Source organism: Carcharhinus amblyrhynchos, chromosome 7 (genome assembly GCF_965287045.1).
Source record: "Carcharhinus amblyrhynchos chromosome 7, sCarAmb.v2.hapA, whole genome shotgun sequence".
NCBI classification, from domain to species: domain Eukaryota; kingdom Metazoa; phylum Chordata; class Chondrichthyes; order Carcharhiniformes; family Carcharhinidae; genus Carcharhinus; species Carcharhinus amblyrhynchos.
In genome coordinates, this window is record NC_137330.1 from 91540061 (window position 1) to 91566223 (window position 26163).

The window sequence follows — 26163 nt, forward strand, 5'->3', positions numbered from 1 at the left end:
CTATATATCAATTTTTTTTTGATACATAGCATGTTCCCTTAATGTTCTAAGGTTCACCTTCATCTTGAGGTTGTTTACCATTATAACAACGACATTGGGAATGCTGATGCTCTGAAGCTTTTGTTTATTTTTCTGCATCTGAAAAATGGTTTTTCTGCATCTGAAAAATGTTACAAAGAAGTGTGTAATGAACAGTACAAAACACATGCCTAATCCACTCTGTGGTTTCAGTTCATAGTCCCTTCAGTAAAAAACCTCAAATTTCCGGGTGTTTAGCAAAAGGTCCATTTTCTCATATGCTTCAGGGAAGGAATCGACAACTAGAAATACACAGCAGGTCAGGCAGCTGGGGCTGCGTGCTGGCACAGTGGTTATTTATTCAATTGAACAAAATCTTGCACTTTTAGCACTGGGGTCACAGTTGCACTTTTAAGCATTACTCACTTAACGAAATCTAAGACAGGGGAAATGAAACAGAAAGTACTGGAAACCTTCTCTTCTTAGACTGTTCCTTGGAATTGAAGATTTGTTGCTTCCGCTCTGATTTTGTGCATTCTGAGATGGTGGTCAGGTTCAGAATATGACCTGCAGACTCTGCCCTCAAGGGTTAGGAACGTTAGATCATAGGAATTAGGAGCTAAAGCAGGCAATTCAGCCCTTAGAGCTCAATCCACCATTCTATAAGATCATGGCTGATCTCTATCCCAATCCTAACTCCACTCCCCTGCCCTTTCCCCATAGCCCTTTACCCTGCTTTTGATCAAATATTTATCTATCTCTTTCCTGAATCCGTTGATTGATTCTGCATCCACTGCACTCTGGGTCAGTAAGTTCCATAGATTCACAACCCTCTGTGAGAAGTTACTTTTCCTTATCACTGTTTTAAACCTACCCCCTCTTACTCTATAACTATGACCTCTGTCCTAGACTGTTCCAGAAGGGGGAACATTTGGTTAACATTTACTTTATCAATCAAAGGTTGGGTAGAGTTCTTCAGAAGTTTGTGCTCTCTCTCTGAGTTCACCTCTGTGCATTCCCAGTGAAGTCTGTCAATGTGTTTGATGCCTTCCGAGTAAAAAGCCCCTCTCCATTTCAGTCGGTCAGAGGGCAGGGACTCCCAGGAGTTGAATATCCTTAAAGTATTTTCTGCTGTCCTTTTAAGAGTCTCCTGCCCTGATTGAATTCCCAGTAGAGCAGTTGCTATTGGAGTTTGGTGTCAGGCATGCAGATTACATGTCAAGCCCAGGGCAGCTGTCTTTGAGTGCTGAGAACCTTGATGCTGTGTATTTTCACTAGCTACCCTGGTGGGACTTGCATCCATGACTGGTATTTTACGACCTCACTCGGGCAAGAATCGTAAAATTCCACCCGAGGCCAACCAAGAATTCTGTTCTGTGAGCCTCTCCCGCCCTGATTCAGGCACATATTCCCAGGGCATTAGCCTGGACTTATGGATTACTATTCCAGTGACATTACCACAACACCTCCACCTTCCCATGAAGAAGATACTGATGTTGGACTCCCTTTCTTGTGACCGGATTTGGAGAATTTAGAAAATGCACAGCTGCTGATACTTGTCCAGTGTTTTGAGACACCTGCTGTAGGTTATCTAGATCTCCAAAGCATTTAAAAGTGCAGTGGTCTCTGCTGCCCAGTTATCCATGGCAATAGTCTTGGACCTTAGTCTTCAAATACTCTTTTCCTCAGCCAGTCAAAGGCTGAATCGGAGTATTGGAGGAGATGATGAGTTTTGTCGTCTGTGCCTGTGTTCGCCATGCACACGCTCTCAAGATATGAAAAATGGCCCATGTTTTTGCTGTAGATTTTACTCAAAAGGGTGCAAGTGTTATGCTGTGGGCGTTTGGAAGAAGACCTTTAGTTTTCCGAGAGTTTAGTAAAAGGTCCATTTTTTTCACATGCTTCAGGGAAGGAATCGACAACTAGAAATACTCAGCAGGTCAGGCGGCTGGGGTGGCGTGGTGGCACTGTGGTTAGCGCTGCTGCCTCACAGCACCTGGGACTCAGGTTCGATTCCTGGTCGTTGTTTGTGCAAAGTCTGCATGTTCTTCCTGTGCTGCATGTGTTACCTCCAGGCGTTCCAGTTTCCTCCCACAGTCTGAACGACGTGCTGATAAGGTGCATTTGCCATGCTAAATTCTAACCTCAGTGTACCCAACAAGTGCCAGTGTGTGGTGACTAGGGGATTTTCAAAGTGACTTCATTACAGTGTTAATGTAAGCCTACTTGTGACACTAATAAATAAACTTAAAGCATATCTGTGGAGTGAGAAGCAGAATTAACATTTCAGGTTGATGATCTTTCATCACAACTGGAAAGACGCAACAGATTTTAAGCAAGTCCATCCGCTGGGAATGTGGGAAGAAAATAACAAAAGTGAGGGTTTGTGAAACTATGGAAGACAGGGGAGATTACGTGACACAAGGGATGATGGTTAAGGTAAAAGTGAGTAGTAACAGGACAAGAAAAGAAACAAAAGTTAGGCTTAGAGGAGCTGTAAATGATGACAGCTGAATCATTACCATTAGGTGCAGTCTGAAAAAATAGGAGTGATGGTTATAATCTAAGAGAACATTGTCTGCTGTGAATGAACAATTGTTAGTCATGAGGTAAGAATTAGAAAAAAGTGAGAAAGGTCAGTTTTGTTTGACGCTTGACTTTCAACTAAAATAGTTGTACAATGAAATATAGCTAGGGCAAACAAAAGATTAGTGATCACACAGATTGTTATCAAAAACAAAACCAGAGATCACTTGTAGTTCATCCACTATATAAAAAAAACAAAACCCAAGTCCAGATTGCTTGGCTTTGGCTGCTCCATAAAGTTGAAACCCTCTGGAGTCCAGCGATTGTTTAGGAATGTGTGGTTTTTAGATTAAGCCTTTCTCAGTTTGAGATGTAAACATAATGTGCATATGATGTAACTTTTCCCAGATTTCTACATTGCCCCTATATCCCCTCCCGGCTACTCGAGTCACAGGGTAAATATGACTGATGAAGGCTTTTCTCTGATTTACTCAAGTATGCCATCCATCGCTGGCCTATGGCACTGGGGTCAATTGTATCTCTGCCTGAGCTGAGAATAGCTAATTCAGCTGAATTGTATGGTCTGCTTGTGGAAGAAGCTTACTGGATTCATATTGAATAGCGTCTTTGTCTCCCAGTTCCAGTTCTCCCTTGCTTGGGACACTTAAAACTGTGAAAAATTCTCCAAAACATAGAATTAAGCCTTCTGGATCTTCATTCATAGGAGAGGAAAGCAGCAGCAAACTAAAACGCAGATACTGAAAGCTTTTACAAGTATATAAAGAGGAAAAGAATAGCTAATGGCATAATGGGATTAAAGGCAGCTAAGCCTCTGGGACCTGGATTCTGGTAAGGTCCTGATGGATTGGGAACATGCTAATGTGATATCCCTATTTAAGAAGGGAGCAAGGCAAAAAGTAGGAAGCTATAGGCTGGTTTGTTTGACCTCTGTGGTGGGGAAGATGCTAGAATCAACCATTAAGGAGGAGATGATTGAGCATTTGGAAAAACAAAGCTCAATCCACCATTGTCAGCATGGTTTCATGAAGGGAATGTCATGCTTGACAAACTTGCTTGAGTTCTTTGAGGGCAGTACCAGAAAGCTGGATAGTGGGGAGCCTTGGTGTCTTTAAGACAGAGATAGATAGGTTCTTGATTAATAAAGGGGTCAAGGGTTATGAGGAAAAGGTAGGAGAATGGAGATGAAAAAAATATCAGCCATCATTGAATGGCGGAGTAGACTCGATGGGCCAAGTGGCCTAATTCTGCTCGTATGTCTTATGCTTTATGGATGTGGCATATCTAGACTTCTAGAAGGCATTTGACAAGTTGCTGTATAATACACTGATCCAGAAGGTGAGATCGCAGGGCATTGGGGGTGGAGTAACAGATTGGATTGCATGTTGATGGAAAGCAGAGGGTTGGGATAATTGGGTTCTTCTCTGGCTGGCAAAATGTGACTAGCAGGGTGCTGCAGGGGTCAGTTGTCGGACCTCAACTGTTTACAAACTATGTGAACGATCTGCAAGCAGGGACAAAGTGTAATAGCAAAATTTGTGGATGATACTAAAATAGGTGGGAAAACAGGCAGTGAAGAGGACATAAAGGTTCTATAGACGGATGTAGATAGGCTAAGAGAACAGAATAGCAGATGGAGTTTAATGTGGATAAGTGTAAGAAAAAAGGCAATTTTTTTACCTAAATAGAAAGCAGATTCAAAATTTGTCCAGGCAGAGGGATCTGGGTGTCTAAGTTCATGAATTGCAGAAAGTTGATATGCAGGTACAGCATGTTATGTAAAAGGCAAATGGGGTGTTGGCGTTTATTGCAAAAGAATGAGAATATAAAGTAGAGAATTGTTGTTGCAATTATATAGGATATTAGTGAGACCACATCTGGAGTAGAGTCCAGTTTTGGTCTCCATATTTGAGGAACAATATGGTAGCATTGGAGACAGTTCAGAGGAGATTCACCAGATTGATTCCGGGGATGAATGGGTTGACATATGATGAGAGATTAAACAGTTTGGGCTTGTCCTCGCTGGAGTTTAGAAGGAAGAGAGGGGATTTGATTGAGGTGTATAAAATTTTAAAAGAGATTGATAAAGTAAACAGAGACCAATGTTTCCTCTAAATCTAGAACAAGAGCTCACAGGTATAGGTTGAGAGACGGTAGATTTAAAACTGAGATAAGGAGGAAATACTTCTTGCAGAGGGTGGTGAATTTGTGGAGTTTGAATCATTGAATGGTTTTAATAAGGAGTTAGATATATTTCTAATAAAAAAAGAAGGGAATATGGGGGACAGGTCAGAAGGTGGATTTGAGACCAGGGAGAGATCAGCCATGGCCTGATTGAATGGCGGAGCAGGCTCGAATGGCTGCATTTGCTTACGTCTGCTCCTAATTCCTATGTTTCTGTATGCTGTCATTTAGCCACTTCTTTACGCTGTGAGACTACCTGCCTCCTCTATTATGCAAGGCAGCAGCAAGCTCAGTCATGGTTGGAGTCTACTTCTGACGATTGTGCTCCTGCTTCCTGGCAGCACTCAGCACCATGAATTGTGCACCCAGCTCACTTTTCACCTAATGAGGGCACCTGGATGTGAAGATGGCACTGAGTGAGCAAAGCAGACCTGGAGTGGGCATCAGAAATTATCCTGGCAGATTGGAAATCAAGCCCTGAGTTTCAGAGACCTTGGGTGGCATGTAGAAATATACGACTGAGGAGGCTGCTGGAATAGGGTGAGGTGAGAGAATGGTATGAAAGCAAAGGTGAACTCTTGATGTAAATTTATTGGCTTACAGGGAGGCAATTTGATAAGTATAACAGTAATGAAAGACTGGAGCTGAGATGGGAAGGACATATTTTGCCATCTTGGTTGAGTTGTCATTTGTTTGGAAAATGGGTTGACTTAGAGGGCATTTGGGAATTAGAATGAAAATAAAGCTGCAAATCTGGATTGTAAGAAGAAAATATTGGAAATTCATAGTAGGCCCAACAACATTTGTGAAGGAAAAAGATGGGTTAATGCTTGAAGTATGTATCCTCCTCAGATCTGGAAGATACTCAATCTCTAATAGAGACTAAACGAAAATGAATTTAAATTTAGTTGGACCAGGGTAGGAGACTTGAGGTGGTGAGGTACAGGGTGGTCACGATGACACGTGTGGATAGGACCAAGTGGCACAGAAGATAAGCTCAGTGTGTTTGGTCTTCACATTATATTGAAACTGTGAAAATCATAGAGTTGAATGCTTCACCTATAATGAATGTGGTGTGTTGGAACGTAAATGAAAAGCCATTGCCCTTGTTTTGATAGCACGGGAAGGAAAGCTGAAAGTGTGGTGGTTGAAGAATCATAGAAATCATAGAAACCCGACAGTGCAGAAGCAGGCCATTCGGCCGCCAACCCAGGCCTATCCCTGTAACCCCTTGCATTTACCCTGTTAATCCCCCTGACACTAAGGAGTAATTTACCATGGCCAATCAACCTAACCTGCACATCTTTTGGACTGTGGAGGGAAACCGGAATACCCGGAAGGAACCCACGCAGACACGGAGAATGTGCAAACTTCAAACAGACGGTGACCCGAGTCTGGAATTGAACCCGGGCCTCTGGTACTGTGAGGCAGCAGTGCTAACCACTGTGCCACTGTGAGAATAAACAAAGATATTATTTGCCCTAGAAAAAGAAGAGAGTGAGAGGAAAATATGCTTAGTGATGGGCTCATATTGCAGGTACAGAAAATGACAGGAGTTGATTTGTGGAATGCAGAAGCTGGAGGTGGACTGCAAGGACATGTCAAATCCTTTTGCGAGGGAATGAGCACAGAAATACTGACAACGTTACCAGTGTGGTGAAAGATCCAGTCAACCAAAGCTGATGAAATTCTTAACTTGGAGAAATCAGATCTTGAGGATTTATTTCATTCACAGAATGGGGGTGTGGTAGGATAGGTCAGCATCTATTGCCCATGCATAATTGCCCTTGAGAAATAGGTGGTGAGCTGCTTTCTTGAACTACTGCAGTCCATGTGGTGTAGGTACACCCGCAGTGCTCTTAGAAAGGGGCTCCCAAGATTTTGATCCAGGGACAGTAAAGGATCTAAAGGAATATAGTTCCAATTTAGGATCATGTGTGCCTTGGAGGGAACTTGGAGGTAGTGGTATTCGCATGCATCTGCTGCCTTTTTCTTTCTAGGTGGTCGATGTCATGAATTTGGCAGGTGCTGTCAAAAAAGCCTTGTTGAACTGCTGAAGTACATTACTGTGTGTTCGTGGCAGAAAGAGTGAATGTTTTAATTGGTGGAAGAGGTGCTAGTCAAGCAGGCTGGTTTGTATTGATGGAGTTGAGCTTTTCTTGAACGCTTTTGCAGTCGCGTTAATTCAGGCAAGTGAGGAGTATTCCATCACACCCCTGATTTGTACCTTGTAGATGGTGGACTATTTTCAGTGAGGCAAGAGGTGAGATATTGTCTGCAGAGTTCCAGGTCTTTGACCTACTCTGGTAGCCACATTATTTATATGACTAGTCCAGTTCAGTTTCTGGTCAACAGTAACTCCCAGGATGTTGATAGTGGGGGATCCAGTGACGGTAATGTAATTGAATATCAAGGGATGATGATTATGTTAATGCCTGGCACTTGTGGTGCGAATATTACTTGTCCAGGCCTTGGATTGCTTCATTATCTGAGGACTCACTAATGATACTAAACAATGTGTAATCATCAGCAAACACGCCCAATTCTGACCTTGTGATGGAAAGAAGGTCAGTGATGAAGCAGCTGAAGATGGTTTGGCTTAGGACACCACACTGAGGAAATCCTGCACTGATGTCCTGGGACTGACCTCCAACAACCACAACCATCTTCATAGTTCCTGAGCTTCAGTTTTAATAGCAGTGAGGGAGAAGCAATGAATTCTCTTATCAATATATTTGTGGTGGGAAGAAGCTCACCTAATCTAATCTAATATTGAACTTTCAACCCTATAATCTCAATGGGTCCTCGCCCTTTAAGTATTGAGTGCCTTTGAATGATGGAAGTCCTCAGGCAAGCTTGATAGGACTTGCTTCTCAGGCTTTCTGCATACAGGTCTGTACCGCCACTGGTATTCACCTAGTGGCAAGTCAGGGACCTGTATGTGGAAATTCCACTCAACATTTCAGATCAATGTCCTTTCTTCAGAGCTATATATAAGTGAGTTGTTCTTGACTGACAATTGGTCTTTGTTTATTAATGTACAACTTTGCACACGTAAACTCTGATGGTATTCTACATCCAGCTGGGAGCCACAAAGTTGCTGGTCCTTATTTGAATGGCACATGAACCTGGCCCTCCTCCAACCACCATCCCATCCCATCCCATCACCCTCACCTCCCCCAGTGGTAGACATACTTCTCATAGATTACTGCTCGACTCTTCTCCCATGCTGGAATGGAAAATGAAGTGGAAGATTTTCTGAGCAGGTGGTATCGTTTTCCACTAAATTAACTGTATAAACAGGATGGAACAGAGCATATGTTTATTAAGTGAGACAGTCCGCAGATTAAGCTGTTAGGCATTTTCCACAATTAGAAGCAGGCGAAGAGCAGTGTGCAGAAGAACCTTGAAAGTGCCAGCTTCTGGCAGTGGTTTCCTCAGTTGCTCCAAACAGCTCCTCACCCCCCTGTAGCCATTGCTACCAGTTAATAGCCATGAGTGGGAGAACACCTCGATTTTCACATTCATGGAAAGTGAGACCCGCCACCAGCCCTAGATGACTCCACCCGCCCCCCTTCGTCCCCATTTCCCTGGATCCCTTTAGCCCTAAGAGCTATGTCTAATTTATTCTTGAAATCGCACAATGTTTTGGCCTTAACTACTTTCTGTGGTAGTGAATTCCACAGATTCACCACTCTCTGGATGAAGACATTTCTCCTCACCTCAGATCTAAAAGGTTTACCCCTTTATCCTCAAACTATGACCCCTAGTTGTCTCCCACCATTGGGAACATTCTTTCTGAATCTACCCTGTTAGAATTTTATACGTTTCAAATAGATTCCCTCTCACTCTTCTAAACTCCAATGAATATAATCCTAGCAGGCTTAGTCTCTCCTCATTTGACAGACCCGCCATGCCAGGAATTAGCCTGGCAAACCTTTATTTATTAATGTCTCAAGGAGGCTTACATTAACGCTGCAATGAGGTTACTGTGAAAATCCCCAAGTCACTGTATTCCGGAGCCTGTTTGGGTACACTTTGCTGTTCCCCCTCTATAGCAAGTCCTAAATATACAGAGATTGTGTTACAAAAGGGGGTCATTTCCTCCATCACTGATGCTGCTGTTGGTTTTTCATCTGCAGCTTTTTGCAGTAATCCCAGCCCCAATTATTTTGGAACATTGTTTGGGGTCGGAACCCCCCATTTCCGGCCCTGATCACACAAAACAAAAAATCCATTTACCATCCTCCCATTACCTCTGGCCAATCGTCCAATGCGGAATCTTGCAGGACTCAGTCAGCGCAGGAAACTTTCGAGGGAGCAGTGGAGCAAATCAGTGCCAAATCATGCTCCCTTTTTACAGCACTGGTTGCTGCATTCTGCTAAATGTTCAGTAACACATACTGAAGCGATTTGTGACATTTAAATAGCTTTTTAGCGTATGAAAGAATGAGGGTTGCAGGAGGTAAATGGGTAGGGTGTTAGCTCGGTAGGGTGGTCAGGTTGAGTCAGGGGCTTGGGGAAAGGGAGACAGGGTGATGGGGGGAGGGGTTCAGGTTGGGTTGGTGGGGGGGATCATACGAACATACGTTTGAATGAGGAGCAGAGGAGATCACTTGAACCTTCAAGCTTCAATCATTCAATAAGATCACGGGAGGAGGGGAATTTCCCTCTGGAAGTGCAAATTTCCTGGGCACTTCCCACAGAATCAGCACATTGGGACTCCTAAGGGGTTTTGCAGCACATCTTAAGGAGTAGATCTGGAGTCCAACAATCCAAAGACTGGAGAACCTGGATTATTGTATTTTGTTTGGATGTTTATTCAGTAGTAGTTTTACAGCTGCAATATTATTGCAATATTGAAAATAAAATGTACTTATTTATTGCCCGTTGAGCAAATCAACTGCCTTAAGAAAAAAGCAAATGACTGTGGATGCTGGAATCTGAAACATACAGAAAATGCTAGAAAATCTCAGCAGGTCACAGATACCAAGTTTGGATGAATCTTCAACAGAGTCGTAGAGATTTACAGCATGGAATCAGGCCCTTTGGCTCAACCTGTCAATGCCACCCTTTATTTTAAACCCCTAAGCTAGTCCCAATTGCCCACATTTGGCCCATATCCCTCGATACCCATCTTACCCATGTAACATTCTAAACACTTTTTAAAAGATGAAATTGTACCTGACTCTACTACTACCTCTGGCAGCTTGTTCCAGATGCTCACCACCTGAAAAAATTGCCCCTCTGGACCCTTTTGTATCTCTCCCCTCTCACCTTAAACCTATGCCTTCTAGTTTTAGACTCGTCTACCTTTTGAGAAAAGATTTTGACTTTCTGGCTGATCTGTGCTCCTCATTATTTTACAGACCTCTATAAGGTCACACCTCAGCCTCCTACGCTCCAGAGAAAAAAGTCCCAGCCTATCCAGCCTCTCCTTATAACTCAATCCATCAAGTCCTCGTAGCATCCTATTAAATCTCTTCTGCACTCTTAATAATATCCTTTCTATAATAGGGTGACCAGCGCTGTACACAGTATTCCAAATATGGCCTCACCAATGTCTTGTACAACTTCAACAAGACGTCCCAACTCCTGTATTCAAAGTTCTGATCAATGAAACCAAGCACGTTGAATGCCTTCATAAGAACATAAGAAATAGGAGCAGGAGTAGGCCATCTAGCCCTTCGAGCCTGCCCCGCCATTCAGTAAGATCATGGCTGATCTGATGTGGCTCAGTTCCACTTTCCCGCCTTCTCCCCATAACCCTTAATCCCCTTGCCTATCAAAAACCTATCTACCCGCGTCTTAAATATATTTGGCGAGGCAGCCTCCACCACTTCAACGGGCAGAGAATTCCAGAGATTCACCGCCCTTTGAGTGAAGAAGTTCCTCCTCAACTCTGTTCTAAACTGCCCCCCCCTTTATCTTGAGGCTGTGCCCTCTAGTCCTACTGTCCTTTCTGAGCGGGAAGAGCCTCTCCACCTCTATCCTCTCCATCTCATTCATCATCTTCTTCACCACTCCGTCCATATAGACTCAGTGGCTGAATCCTTGGGTATATCCCCTCTCGGTACGGCTGTAATGTTTTCCCTAATTGTAAGTGTAACTCCCCCTCCTTTCTTACCTCCTGTTTTATCTTTCCTATAGCATCTGTACCAGGAACATTGAGCTGCCTGTTCTGTCCCTCCCTTCGCCATATTTCAGAGCTCTGACAAAGGGTCATCCTGATTCAAAATGTTAGCTCTGTCCTTGATGCACGGATGCTGTCAGGTCTGCTGAGATTTTCCAATATTTTCTGTTTTTGTTTTATACCCAAAGCCTTAATGAGATAGTGTCTCTACAATTTTCCATTGTTAAATAATGGGACTTATTCTGTTGTATGTGGAGGTTACCTGGGGTCAATGAATCTGACATGTCCTGCTGAAGGGAGGTCATCCCAATATTTCAGTGAGGGAGATGCCAGCTTCTGTGTTTCTCTGAGCCAGAAAAGTTTTGAACGTAACCACTAGGGAAATGTTATTTGCTAAGATTACCTGACAAAAGCTAATTAGTAGTTGTGAAGTCCCCAGATGCTGCAGCTATTACTGAAACAAGCTGTTTGGCTAAGTGAAGAGCGGTAACTTCATTTTGCATTCAGACTTTTTGTTGCAGGGCTTAGGTAGCAATTAATTACTTGCACTTCTGGTCACAATAGTGAAACTGTGGGATTGGCTCCCATTGAAGTACAAAAATGCATTTAAAGAAGTGGCCAATCTGATCTATTTTTATAAACCTGAATGAACGGTTGGCTCATTAATCAAACAATCCTGAAACGTGAATCTCAACATTGTACTTGTCATGTGTTATGGAACGGCTGTATGTTACAGTGAGAAATCCCTTCAGTTTTAAAAATGTAACCTTAAATAATTGGTCTTTGTGAAAAACTTATGCATAAATCACAATCTATTTCTTCACATTTTGGCTTTATATTATTTCCCCTTTATTTTCATTTAAATCCTTTCACTGCCTGCACTCTGTCTTTTCAGTTTCACTGTGCCACAGTTGAGAGGCAGAGCAAATAACCTCCTCCTTGATCTTTGCCAATGGTGCTGTGTACCTTCTGCCAAGAGATGCATGAGAGCAGTGTGTGGTGACTCTCGCTCCAGTTTTCTTCCCTCAGTGTGAAGAAAAACCTACATTGTTACTTTTCTATCGAATGGATAATTAAGTTGATCAGTTTTTCTTTTGGGAAGTTGTAGAGCAATGGTGGGCAACCTGCAGCCCATCTGGGTTCTGAGTGCAGCCCATGTGACATTTTGTGACTGTCACCCATATGCAGATTTGCCACATTCCACTGGTTTCTATCTGTGTAGTCTTTTTTCCCACCGTTACCACTGGAGTGAGACGCACGTGAAGCAAAGGCAACTGAAATGAGGTGCGAGCTGATTGCTCACAACATTGACTTGAGAGCTGTGCACTCCTTCTGAGTCCAAAGTGTAATTTTTTTTTGTTTTTACCAGTTGAAGTTGATGACAGTTCTATTGATATATAAAGGATTAAGCACTTTCTAGAACTCGTTATTAAATATTCAGCATGTATTAAATGTATTTAATCTTATTGGTGGGATCATAGTGCACAAGCCCGATTTCAATCTTGCGTCCCACTGAGATGAAGGAGGGCCACTCATACGACCCACCCACTGGTCTAGGCTGCCCATGACTGTTATTAACTCACCTGATTACTCTAAGTCACAGCTCACACCAATGCGCCAGCTCACATCATTTATGTCCCTTCAGGACATTAGTGAACTGGATGGGCTTTTACATCAAAGGTTTCATGGTCATCACTACACTCATGGTGGGATTCGAACCCAAGTCCTCAGATCCTGGGTTTCTGGTTTACTAGTCCAGTGACAATGCCACTACCCTGCTGACTCCCCACATGTTATTGTAGAGCACTTTGCTCATAATGATGATAGGAAAGTGTAAATTTGGCACAAGAGATGTTTTTTCTTATAAGAAATGTAGAACAATTACTATGGAGACAAAAATGGAAATAATTAAGTGGTCTGAAAAATGTGAGACGTACACTGAAGTTGTTTGAACATTGGATATTCCCAAACAATTTCTGTGACCATCCTGAAAGACAAGGTCAGAATTCAGGAGCATGTTAGGGTTTGACTCCTGTGCAATCAACTGTGATAACTAAGCAGCGTTTGGACTCATTGCTCAGTTTGAGAAACTGTTAATAGTTTGGCTGGAAGACCAAAATCAATGCTGTGCTCCTGTGAGCTTAGACATAATTCAAGAAAAGGCTAGGATCATTATAAAGATCTAAAGAAACAACAGGGGAGAAATCTAATGTTGAGTGTTTTAATGCAAATGGAGAGTGGAATGTGCATTTTAAAGCCAGGGCCAATTTGCATACCTTTAAGTTCTTGGGTTAAGCTGCAGTGCTGATGAGGAGACAGCTCATGTTTTTCCTGAGACATTGGTTGAAACCATTGAAAAGGCTGGCTAATTTGTTCAGCAAGTTTGTAATGAACTAGGCTGTTTGGGGAAAAATGCTGTCAAGAATCTATATTGCCAAGGAGGAGAAATCCATGCCGGGGTACGAAGCTGCTAAAGGTAGATTCACTCTTCTGCTCAGTGCCAATGCTGTAGGTGACTTTAAACTTAAAGCTTTGCTTTTGTACCATTTGGAAAACCCCTACGTTTCCAAGATATATTCCAAGGCATTTCTCCCAGTAGTTTGCAAATTTAATGGACATCTTTGAGGAAAAGTTTATTTATTAGTCACAAGTAGGCTCACATTAACACTGCAATGAAGTTACTGTGAAAATACCCTAGTTGCCACACTCGGGCACCTGTTCGGATACACTGAGGGAGAATTTAGCATGACCAATGCACCTAACCAGGGTGTCTTTCAGATTGTGGAAGGAAACTGCAAGGGAACCCAGGCCAACATGGGAAGAATGTGTAAACTGCACACAAATAGCGACCCAAGTCGGGAATCAAACCTGGGTCCCTGGCACTGAGACAGCAGTGCTTAACCACTGTGAGACTGCATCATTTTGTACCAAGTGACAGGGGTTTTGCAGCAGAAATAATCTTGCACATAAAGACAATACTCCTGGTTATCCAATCATCCTTGATGGCATGCATTCTGACATCAAAGTTGTGTTTCTGCCCCCCTAGCACTGCCTCACTGTTGGAACTTATGGACCAGGAGGGTAATTGCATCCTTTTAAATTGACTACTTTAGGTGCACATTTGCCCAGGCCATCTGAGAAAGGAGGTGAACCATCTCAAGGAATTTTACATAAGAACATAAGAAATAGGAGCAGGAGTAGGCCATCTAGCCCTTCGAGCCTGCCCCACCATTCAATAAGATCATGGCTGATCTGTCGTGGCTCAGTTCCACTTTCCCGCCCTCTCCCCATAACCCTTAATCCCCTCGCTTATCAAAAACCCATCAACCCGCGTCTTAAAAATATTTAGCGAGGCAGCCTCCACCACTTCAACGGGCAGAGAATTCCAGAGATTCACCACCCTTTGAGTGAAGAAGTTCCTCCTCAACTCCGTTCTAAACCGCCCCCCCTTTATCTTGAGGCTGTGCCCCCTAGTCCTACTGTCGTTTCTGAGCGGGAAGAGTCTCTCCACCTCTATCCTATCCATCCCATTCATCATCTTATATGTCTCAATGAGATCTCCCCTCATTCTTCTAAACTCTAACGAGTACAAGCCTAGTTTATTCAGCCTCTCCTCATAGCTCAACCCCCTCAACTCCGGCAGCAGCCTAGTAAACCTCCTCTGCACTCATTCCAAGGCCAAAATATCCTTGCGTAAGTGCGGCGACCAAAACTGCACACAGTACTCCAGCTGCGGCCTCACCAATGCCCTATACAGCTGCAGCAAGACCTCCCTACTTTTATATTCAATCCCCCTCGCTATGAAGGCCAGCATCCCATTCGCCTTCCTGACCACCTGCTGCACCTGCAGGCTGGGTTTTTGCGACTCATGCACAAGGACCGCGAGGTCCCTCTGCTCCGTTGCCTGCTGCAGTTTTTTGCCACGTAAGTAATAGTCCTTCCTACCATTCTTCCTACCAAAGTGGACCACCTCGCACTTGCCAACATTAAATTCCATTTGCCAGTTCCTGGCCCATTCGCCCAGCCTATCTAGATCCTTCTGCAGACTCTCCACACCCTCCACGCAATTTACCGTTCCACCAATCTTGGTGTCATCAGCAAATTTCGACACCCTACACTCGGTTCCCTCCTTCAGATCATCTATATAAATGGTAAATAGCTGAGGCCCCAGCACCGACCCCTGGGGCACTCTCCTAGGCACCAACCGCCAATCCAAATAGCACCCATTAACCCCCACTCTCTGCCTCCTATTTGACAACCAATCCTCTATCCACGCTAACACCCTACCCCCAACTCCATGCCCCCTTACCTTCTGCAATAACCTCTTGTGAGGTACCTTGTCAAACGCCTTCTGAAAATCAAGAAAGACCACATCCACCGGCTCTCCTCTATCCACCGCCCTAGACACATCCTCATAGAACTCCAATAAATTTGTCAGACACGACTTCCCCTTAATGAAACCGTGCTGCGTCTGCTCTATCAAGCAATTCCCCTCAAGATGCCTCGATATTTCCTCCTTGATGACGGATTCTAACATTTTACCTACAACAGACGTTAAACTAACCGGCCTATAATTCCCTGCCTTTTGCCTGCCACCCTTCTTAAACAACGGCGTAACATTAGCCGTTTTCCAATCTTCTGGCACTTCCCCGGAATCCAGTGACGTTTGGAAAATAACCACCAAGGCATCCACTATCACCTCCGCCATTTCTTTCAGAACCCTCGGATGCATTCCATCCGGTCCTGGCGACTTGTCCACAATCAGTCCCTCCAGTCTGTTGAGCACCGCCTCTCTAGTAACAGTAATGTCATTGAGACCCTCCAGTCCTACCACCTTTCCATCGCTAACACCCGGCAAATTATTCACGTCCTCCTCCGTGAAGACCGAAACAAAAAAGTTATTCAAGACCTCAGCCATTTCCCCATCCCCTACCACTAAGTCCCCCCTCTCATCCTCTAAGGGTCCAACGTTCACCCTAGCCAGCCTCTTTTTATATATTTATAAAAACTCTTGCTATCCTTTTTTATATTAAGCGCTAGCCCAGCTTCATAGCTTCTCCTACCCTTCTTTATCAACTTCTTTGTCAGTCTTTGTTGACATTTAAACCTCTCCCAATCCTCTTCTCGCCCACTACTCTTAGCTATTCTAAACGCCTCCGCTTTTAATTTAACACTTTCCTTCACCTCCTTTGTTATCCATGGCTTATTACCTCTCCTCCTATGGTCCTTTTTAACCATCGGAATAAGTTTGTGCTGAGCGCCAAGAAAGATCTCCTTAAAGATCCTCCACTGCTCCTCAGCAGACCTACCTTCCAATGCGCTCCCCCAGTCAACATTCGCCAATTTTTCTCTCATCCTGCCGTACTCCCCTCTGTTCAAACAAAGGACGCGTGTCCGGGAACCCACTATCTCCTCCTCCATCTGCACCAGAAACTCCACCATACAATGATCACTCTCCCCAAGAGGATCCTTCACCACAAGGTCCCTAATTCTACCCGCCTCATTACGTAACACCAGATCCAAGATAGCTCGCTCCCTCGTCGGTTCCAACACACACTGTTCAAGGAAACTATCCCAGCAGCATTCCAAGGACTCCTCCTCGAGCCCACCGCGTCCAACATGGGTCGACCAATCAATATGTAGATTGAAATCCCCCATAATTATCGCCGTTCCATTCCTGCACGCCGCACTTATTTGCGCGTTAACAGCCCGCCCCACCTCCAGATCATTATTCGGGGGCCTATAGACGACACCCACCAGTGTCTTCCTCCCTTTGCTGTTCCTAATCTCCACCCACAACGATTCCACTTTCTGCTCTTTGGTTCCTATATCATCCCTTGCTACCACCCTGATGCTATTCTTAATCAGCAGAGCTACGCACCCCCCTTTTTCCTCCCGCCTATCCTTCCTAAACACTTGATACCCCTGGACATTCAGCTCCCAGTCCCTGTCACCTTGCAGCCACGCTTCTGTAATGGCCACCAGATCATATCCATTTGTGCTGATCTGCGCCACCAGCTCATCCACTTTATTCCGAATGCTTCGCGCATTCAGATAAAGTGCCTTCATCCCAGCCTTCACCTGTACCCTTGGAAGGGCTTCAACATTTATGATGCAGTGAAGAAAATAGGTGAGGCATGGAATGAAATCACACAATCAAATTTGCATGATGGTTGGAGAAAATGGTGTCCTGAGTTCATGTATGATTTCCAAGGCTTTATGGATGTTGAAGAGATGACCAGAAATGTTGTTGAAATGGTTAAAGAACTCAACTTGGACATTGCATCAGAGGATGTTGATGAGTTCCTCCCATCACATTCTGAACAAGTAACTAATGAGGACCTCATTGAATTGGAACAGCAAAAAGTGGCAGAGGAGGAAGAAGATGCACCCACTGTTGAAGAGACTGTTCCTCATGAAGACTTAACAGCACAATTGTTGACTGAGGTGTTGCAATTTTTGGAAGTTGCCATGTCCCTGTTTGAGGAACATGACCCCAACAATGAACATAGGACATCAATGAGTAGGGCATATACAATATGTATAGCTGCTACAGAAATATTTACAAGGAAAAGAGGAGAACATCTATCCAAACCTCGTTGGACACTTTCATTATCATTAAGAAAGCAGACAAGACTCCAGAAAATGGGGCATCAGGCCATGGTTCAGGAATTAATTCCCCATTTATAAAGTTGTTGCTTATAGGAAGATAGGTTCTGAGTTATGACATTTCAACATAAGATTGCGTCTTTAGTCTGAGGACTGCCTGCATGTGCAGCAAAATTTGTTTTTTATTTAAAATCTTCCTGAGTGAAATATAGTGGGTTGAATCTTCCAAGGAGTGCAGTCAGTTTTGGGGAATCAGGGAAATAGTTGTGGGCTGGTTGGATTGGGTGAGTTGCCGGTAGGGGTTTTCAGAGGGTCCAGTGGGGAGTTTGGGGGTGGGTGGGGAGTCAGTGTAGTTACTCAGGAGGTAGAACTAGTTTTAAACCTTCATACTTTTCCTGGGCAACTATTTGGGTAAGTAAATTGGAACCACAACTCAGAGTACAGGAGAGTTCCAGATGTAGGGGAATTGCCCATCAGAACTTCCTGACCAATTCCTGTATAATAAAAATGTTGGGACTCCCAAAAAGTCTTTTTTTTTTAATTAGTACCTTTTGATCATTTATTTCTAATCAAAAAAACCAATTCAAATTAAATCCAATTCATGGTCCCCATGGAGACAAACAAGATCCCAGCTGACAAGATGATACATTGGATTCCACCTTGGACTTGTTCAAACAAGATCCAAACTGACAAGGTGAGACATTGCATCCCATCTTGGGCTCGAACAAAAAGGATCCAAGTTAACAGAATGAGTTATTGCACACATGCACACACACACACACACACACACACACACACACACACACACACACCTCCTCCCCTCCCCCCGTGCTTGATCTAACACTTCATCTTGTTATAGTTCAGATCAGAAACTCCATAATGTTCTACGAAGCGTGCCTGGATCGTAAGTTTTGCATCTTCAGTTTGACTAGGATAAGCATGATATGTTTAATCTCAGGTATGATTCAAATGACCCACTGGGGAGCTTTTATCAAACAAAGTTTATTCAAGAATATAGTTACCATGTATGGAAAGAAAATTAGCAATAACTTCGATCAATTACAAAAAACAAAATAACCATGATAATGTCTAACCCTTGAACGTATCTAATCCAATCAAACCAATCCCATAAACAAAACCTTTCCACAGGTTTAACACTGCAAAAACACTAACGTTCACATGATACTGGAACTGTGTTCTTTGGATGAATGGTGCGGTTTTCCTGATACACTCAGAACATTTTGAAGTCAGAACAGCTTTTGGAACACCAGAGAGAGACTCTGGTCAAGCTACCAACAGCAGATTTTCTACTCTAGGAAAGCTTTCAGCTAAAAAAAAAAGCAAAAACCCAGCTTGCAGGTGCAGCAGGTGGTCAGGAAGGCGAATGGGATGCTGGCCTTCATAGTGAGGGGGATTGAATATAAAAGTAGGGAGGTCTTGCTGCAGCTGTATAGGGCATTGGTGAGGCCGCAGCTGGAGTACTGTGTGCAGTTTTCCGCGCCGTACTTACGCAAGGATATTTTGGCCTTGGAGGGAGTGCAGAGGAGGTTTACTAGGCTGAAGACGTGGGTTGATGGGTTTTTGATAAGAGAGGGGATTAAGGGTTATGGGGAGAGGGCGGGAATGTGGAACTGAGCCACGACAGATCAGCCATGATCTTATTGAATGGCGGGGCAGGCTCGAAGGGCTAGATGGCCTACTCCTGCTCCTATTTCTTATGTTCTTATTATCCAGCAGAATTTCTCCAAAACCAGGGAGAGAGAGAAAGAGAGACTCTTCAGCTTAATCTCCCTTCTAAAACTGAACACCCTAAACAGCAGCTCAAAACTAAAAATGAAAGAGCTCCTGCCAACCAGTTTTCCTCCTAACAATGCAGGGTCATAAAACTAATTCCCAAAATTAAAATAAACAACCCCCATTTTAAGCTGCTTAAGGAGCAATGAAAGGACTTCTCGTAGACAGCTCAGTTACAATGATATCAGTTAAGGCTGTGAGCTGCAGAGAGCATCATATAAAATAAATCTCTTAAAAGAACACTAACGTCACAGCCTTGGCCAAAAGGCCGAGATGGCTTTGAAAAAATGCGTCAGGTAAAGCCTCAGTTTTACTTCATTGACTACTCTGATCCTTTACCCTAACTTAGGCAAACCACGATCTCAGGTGTCAGCATACGCCCAGTGCAGTGGGATAACATCGTCCCCTGCCTTAGCATGGTTTCATCCCTGCTGAGAAATCCCACAATGCATTTTGAGGAGGGGTACCACTGGAGTACAACCATCTCGAGATTGGAAATTCTGGCCCTAAGTGTTTGTCCAGACCTTTACATGAAGTTAAACATTTCTGTCTATAAATCTAGACATGAAATAGCCATCTTATTACTAATTCTATAGTTTTAAACAGTTTAAAATAATACTTGGACTTGCAACCTTTCTTGGACTTGTCCTTGTCTAAATTGCATAATAGTAATTCTACATTTTTAGAATGGGAATTATTAATTTAAACAAAGTTATTTAATTGCATGCCCTTTGCTGGATTATAGAAATATTGAAAAAGTTAATTAGAAACTCCAAGAATTAAAAAGCTGTTTAATCTTTCTAGTAGGATGACATTACTTTTCTAATCAGGCCCTAAACAGGTTTGGCTTAAAAGACACCCAATTCCTTGGGTGTTACAGTTTTCAATAGAGTTAGAGCATGTTAATTGGAAGAGGCTTTGAAAAGTCACCTTTCAAAATGTACATGGTGCAAAATTAAATCTAGGTAACATTGTGCCTTACACTCTGTATGGCTATATAAATTTCTAATAAGTTCTGATGGAGGATTGAATTTAATATGCATGCTTTGGCATCACAATGATTAATACAAATTAAGTCATTTAACTCATTTAATGGACCATACTTCAATTCTCTTAGGAAAGAGAGAATGTTTTAATTAATTATTAGTGTAGAGTGACAGCTGACTCTACCACTCAAATCTTTTGATGCTTTGAAGATTAGATTTGTCCATTTTTCTCAGTCATTCCTTGGATATTTTAGAACTTCCCTTTCCTTGTAGAATCTCTCTAATTGAAACCAAAGAATAATGCTGTTCCATATACTTTATAGCACTACTTCCAATATCAAGTGAAACTTGTCAGAGTTAAATGTTTAGAGTTGTTGTGTCAGGGATCGGTTTGATCACTGTTGCACACACAGTGGGCAGGATTTTACAGTCTTGCTTGTTGTGAAACTGAAAAATCTTGCCTGAGGTCAACAGACCTTTCCATGGTCCACCCCTTGTCTGCTCCAATTCCCATAAATAAAATTCCTGCCAATTTGTTTAATAATACTCCATGTGGTTATATAGGGTGGCACAGTGGTTAGCAGTGCTGCCTCACAATGCCAGGGACCTGGATTCGATTCCCGGCTCAGGTCGCTGATGTGTGGAGTTTGCATGTTCTCCTTGTGTCTGCATAAGTTTTCTCCAGGTGCTCCAGTTTCCTCCCACATTCTGAAAGATGTGTTGGTTTGGTGCATTGACCTGATATTGGCAACTCAGAGAATTTCACTGTAACTTCATTGCAGTGTTAATTACTTGTGACTAATAAATAAACTTTAACTTTAACATTAATTATGGTGTTTAGAAGAAAGGCTTACTGGGTAAAAGACTTAAAGCAAAGTGACATAATCATAGAAAATAGGAGCAAAACTATATCATTCAGCCTTTCAAGCCTACTCTGCCATTCAGTATAATCATTGCTTATCCTCTATCTCAATGCCATACTCTCGGTCTCTCCCCCCTTCCCCTTGAAGCCTTTAGTGTCTAGAAATCTATTTATTTCCTCCTTAAATATATTCATTTTCTTGGCCTCTACAGCCTTCTGTGGTAGAGAATTCCACAGTTTCACCGCCCTTTCCTCATTTCAGTCCTTATTGGACTTCGCCTAACTTCAGACTGTGAGCCCTTGTTCTGGACACCTGAGTCAGAGGAAACATCGTCCCTATGTTCAGTATGTCTAGCCTTGTCAGCATTTGATACATTTCAAAGAGGTCACCTCATTCCTAATTCCAGTGAATACAAGCCCAGTCAACCAAATCTCTCCTTATATGACAACTGCCTCATTCAACTTGTCTAAATCTCCTTAAAACCTCTTTACATTCTCCTCACCATTTACATTTCCAGCTAATCTTGTATTGTTAGCAAATTTGGAAATATTCAATTTGATTCCCTCATCCAAATCATTGATATATGGTGTGAATAGCTGGGGCCCAGGTGCTGATCATGTGGTACCCCAATGGTCACCACCTATCCCTTCAAAAAAAGACCCATTTATTCTTACTCTCTGTTTCCTGTCTACTAACCAATTCTCAATCAATGCAAATAGTTTACTCCCAATCCAATGCACTTGAATTTCACACAGTAACCTCTTACATGGGACTTCATCAAAAGCTTTCTGAAAATCCAAATACATCACATCCACTGATTCATCCTTATCTATTCTATGGGCCCTCAAAAATGTCAAAAATGTAGGTTTGTCAAAAATGACTTCCCTTTCTTAAATCTAGGTTGACTTTGTCTAATTCTGTTGATATTTTCCAAGTGCCCTGTTATTACATCATTCATAGTAGACTCTAGCATTTAACCTACAATTGATGTTAGACTAATTGGTCTGTAATTAGCAGATTTCTCCTACCTTCCTTTTTTGAATAGTGGGATTACATTTGCCATCTTCGAGTCTGTCAGGACTGTTACAGAATCTACAGAATTTTGGAATATGACAGCCAGCACACCCACTATTTCCAATTCAGTATTTCATTTAATCCTCCACTAATGGCAGAATCTTTAGCAACATTAACATGCAGAGGAATTTGGGTGTGCAGATCCACAGTTCCCTAAAACTGGAAACACAAGTGATCAAGATGATTATGACGGCTTATTGGCATGCTTGCCTTCATCAGCCAGGACATTGAGTACAAGAGTTGGGAAATCATGTTGCAACTTTATAAGACCTTGGTTAGGCCGCATTTAGAGTATTGCATGTGGTTCTGGCCACCACACTACCAGAAGGACATGGAAGTATTGGAGAGAGTGCAGGGAAGGTTCACCAGGATGTTGCCTGGTCTCAAGGGTGTTAGCTATGTTTTGAGGTTGAATAAACTAGGATTGTTTTCACTGGGAAGGCCAAGGCTGAGAGGAGATCTGATAGAAGTCTACAAAATTAGGAGAAGCATAGACAGGGTGGAGAATCAGAAGCTTTTTCCTAGGATGGAAATGTCAATTATAAGGGGGCACAGGTTCAAGATGAGAGGGGGAAAGTTTAAGGGACTTTGCAGGGGAAGTTTTTCATGCAGAAGAGTGTGGGTGCCTGGAATGCACCCCATAGGAGGTGGTGGAATCAAGCATGTTAGAACATTTGAGAGGCATCTGGATGGTTACATGAATAGGGGGAGAATAGAGGGATATAGACCGAGTAAGGGCACCTGTTTTTGTTTAGTTTAGTTAGGACATCATGATTGACAGAGGCTTGGAGGCGAAGGACCTGTTCCTGTGCTGTACTTTCCTTTGTTCTTAACCTGAGGGGTGTTGGGGGCAGTGGGGGTGAAGAAAGAACAGTTCCAAAGTACATCTACAGCTGGTGCCTTTTTTATTGGATTGAAGCAAATAAAAGGAGCAGAAAATTAGTTGGTGAAAGGGATGCATGTTTGATTCACCCTTTTATACCACAGGTCCTTATTTTAATTAATTTTCGTTAGGAACCTTCAGGCATTGTTTCCAAATTAAAGCAGCTGTATTGAGTGTGGGTTTTTGTTTTCAATGATACATCCAATGTTATGAGCCGCATCATTTGTTATTTTGAATGCGGATTTTGTTTCTAAATTTGTAGCAATGTCATGAGGAAAATGCTTCTCTTCCACACTGCTTCACTAAGCATTCATTCCTCTGGGATGGGGCTTGTGTGTGTTCGTTTCTTTTGATTCATTCATGGAATGTGGCCCTCTGTGTTGCCAATCCCTAATTGCTCTTAAACACTTACTTGAATAACAGAATGGCATGCTAGGCCTTTCAGAGAGAGGGCTGCTCAGACCCAACCACGTTACTGTGGGTCTGAAGTCGTGTGCAGGTCAGACCGGAAAAGAGAGGACAAGTTCCCTTTCTAAATGACATTGGTGACGCCAGCTACTTTCTTAAGTTACATGTTTTTAAAAAATATTTGAATTCTTTACCATGGCTAGCTACCATGTATCATTGAATATTTTTAAGGCTGAGTTTGAAAGAGTTTTGATTAACAAGGTGGGCTGTCATAGTTATGGGGATGGACAGGAAAGTGGTTAAGGCCACAATCGGGGAGGCGGTGGCTTAGTTGTATTGCCACTGCAACTGTAATCCCTAGACCCAGGGCAAGATCTGGGGATGTGGGTTCAAACCCCGCCATGGCAGATGGTGAAATTTAAATCCATAAAAATCTGGAATTAAAAGTCTAATGATGACCATGAAACCATTGTCGATTGTCGTAAAAACCCATCTGGTTCACTAATGCTCTTTAGGGAAGGAAATATGTCGTCTTTACCTGGCCTGGCCTACATATCGCTCCAGAGCCCAGCAATGTGTTTGATTCTCAAATGCCCCCTGGAATGGAGGGTAGTTAGGGGATGTGCAATTCTGGCCTAGGCAGTGACGTCTGCTTCCCATAATTAAATTTTTAAAAATCAGACCAGCCCTGATCTTATCAAATTGTGGTGCAGACTCAGTGGGTTGAATAGCCTACCCCTGCTCTGAATATGTATGTTTATATGGTAGGATTTGAATTTGTGTCTCCATTTATTTAATACCACCTCTGAATTACTAGTCCAGTAACTTTGTACATGTACGGCAATGTTTTGTGGGAGGTACAGTTTCTGCAGAGCTTCATTATATGCTGATTCAAGGATTTCATGTTTTAAAAAAAAAATGAAATTGAAATTAACTATAGACTCAAATTAGTTTCATTAATCATGTTCAGCAGCACTAATGAGATTTTTTTTATTGAGCGAGACATTATTTCTGATTTTTCAGCATGCATTTACAAATTAATTTAGTGTCGTTTAAATGAGTGAAATGACTGATCTGATCAGTGCAATTCTGATGTTTGCAATGCCCGAACATAAATCGCTGTTCTGGACTTGCAGCTGGATTCTTCTGTCATTAGTCTCACAGTTGCTCTATGGCAGGAAAAAATATTGAGGATTATCTTTTGCTCGGTCCTTTAACATAGTTTTAATTAGTAGTTCTCTTGAAAGTTTCTTAATTTTTGGATTTTTAAAAGGACTTTTATTTTTTCAGATTGCGTGAGAAGTGGGAGAAGAATATTGGTGTGCACGACATGACCCTGCCAGTGAATACCTGCCTGCAGCTGTTACTCATACTAGCTTCCTCAACTGCCTCACTCCCTCTGTCACTTCAGAACATGAACTCATTCAAGGTATTGGTTTCTGTGTCTGGAAAGATTTGCACGCTGTGGCAAATATTTGTCTCCTGGGCAAATTTGACCTCATTACAGCCTTGGTCCAAACGTGGACAAAAGAGCTGACATCAAAGCAGCATTTGATTGAGTGTGGCTTCAAGGAGCCCTATCAAAACTGGAGCTAGCGGGAATTGGGGAAAACTTTCCTCTCGTTGGAGACATATCAAACACAAACAAAGCTTTTGAAAAAGTCCCATATAAGAGCTTAGAAAGTTTGGTGAAGATCAGAAAAAGCTTGCCAAAGCAGTACTTGAGAAAGCTTGATACTCACTGCTCTGAATGATTAACAAGTGCTTGCTGTAATTGGTACTTCTGGGTAACAGCAACTTGCATTCATATAATGGCCGGAATTCTCTCATCCTGCCCGCCACTGGAATTCTAGCGAGTGGGAGGCAGACCGTGTAAAACCGGGAAGCTGTGGTTTTCAGGCGAGCGCAGCTGGAGAATCCCAACCAAATGTCTTTAACAGGTTCTTTACAGGAGCGCTAGCAAAGCTTGACATTGCGTCCCATGAGGACATATTCGAAAATATTGTCCAATGCCCAAACATTGTTCAAACAGGTGGGCTTTAAACAGCATCTTAAAGGAGGCATTATGATCCCAGCTGATAACACTGTCAAATCAGATTCTGGAGAAGAATCTAGCTTGATGGATCCTAATTTTTTTTGAAACCCTAAAGGAAGGTTACCAAACAAATTCACAGGGAGTCTGCCAATGAACTTATAACAAACACAAAGAATAAAACATTTATTAAACAAGACAAATAAACTATATTACACCAGACAAAAAGGTCTCAAAAGATCTCAAATCAAACACAAAATTGCCACAGCAGTCGAAGTGGCACATTTACTGCTTAGCAACTTTCCTGTCCACCCTGCACAAACATTATACATAATCTGATCCATTGCTGTGCACAGAGGTGTACTGCTCCTGACAGATAGGGTAACATGCATACCTTACCAACTAACTCTGTTTTAGCAACTGGTATATTTGCTTCTCTGTGGTGGTGCTTATTTAATGCTATCAACACATTTTCATACTAATCCTTAGATATTTATCTTCAAATCAAACCAGACCATCTGAGAAATAGAACCAAGTGTATTTGTTAATCTAAGAAGCTCCCATTTACCCCACTGTCCTTCCTGCAGCCATCCTTTTATCTTTGTTCTTGGATATCTAGTAAAAGTCACCGATCA

The 26163-nt window shown here is 42.6% G+C and overlaps 1 protein-coding gene across 1 annotated transcript in view; it reads left to right on the plus strand.

Moving 5' to 3' along the window:
• ube3d (ubiquitin protein ligase E3D) overlaps positions 1-26163 on the plus strand; it is a 150278-nt gene that overhangs the window by 75625 nt on the left and 48490 nt on the right. The window contains exon 9 of the mRNA XM_080193371.1: positions 24787-24925. Within this exon, the coding sequence (XP_080049497.1) occupies positions 24787-24925 (139 nt within the window). The remainder of the gene's footprint in view (positions 1-24786; positions 24926-26163) is intronic.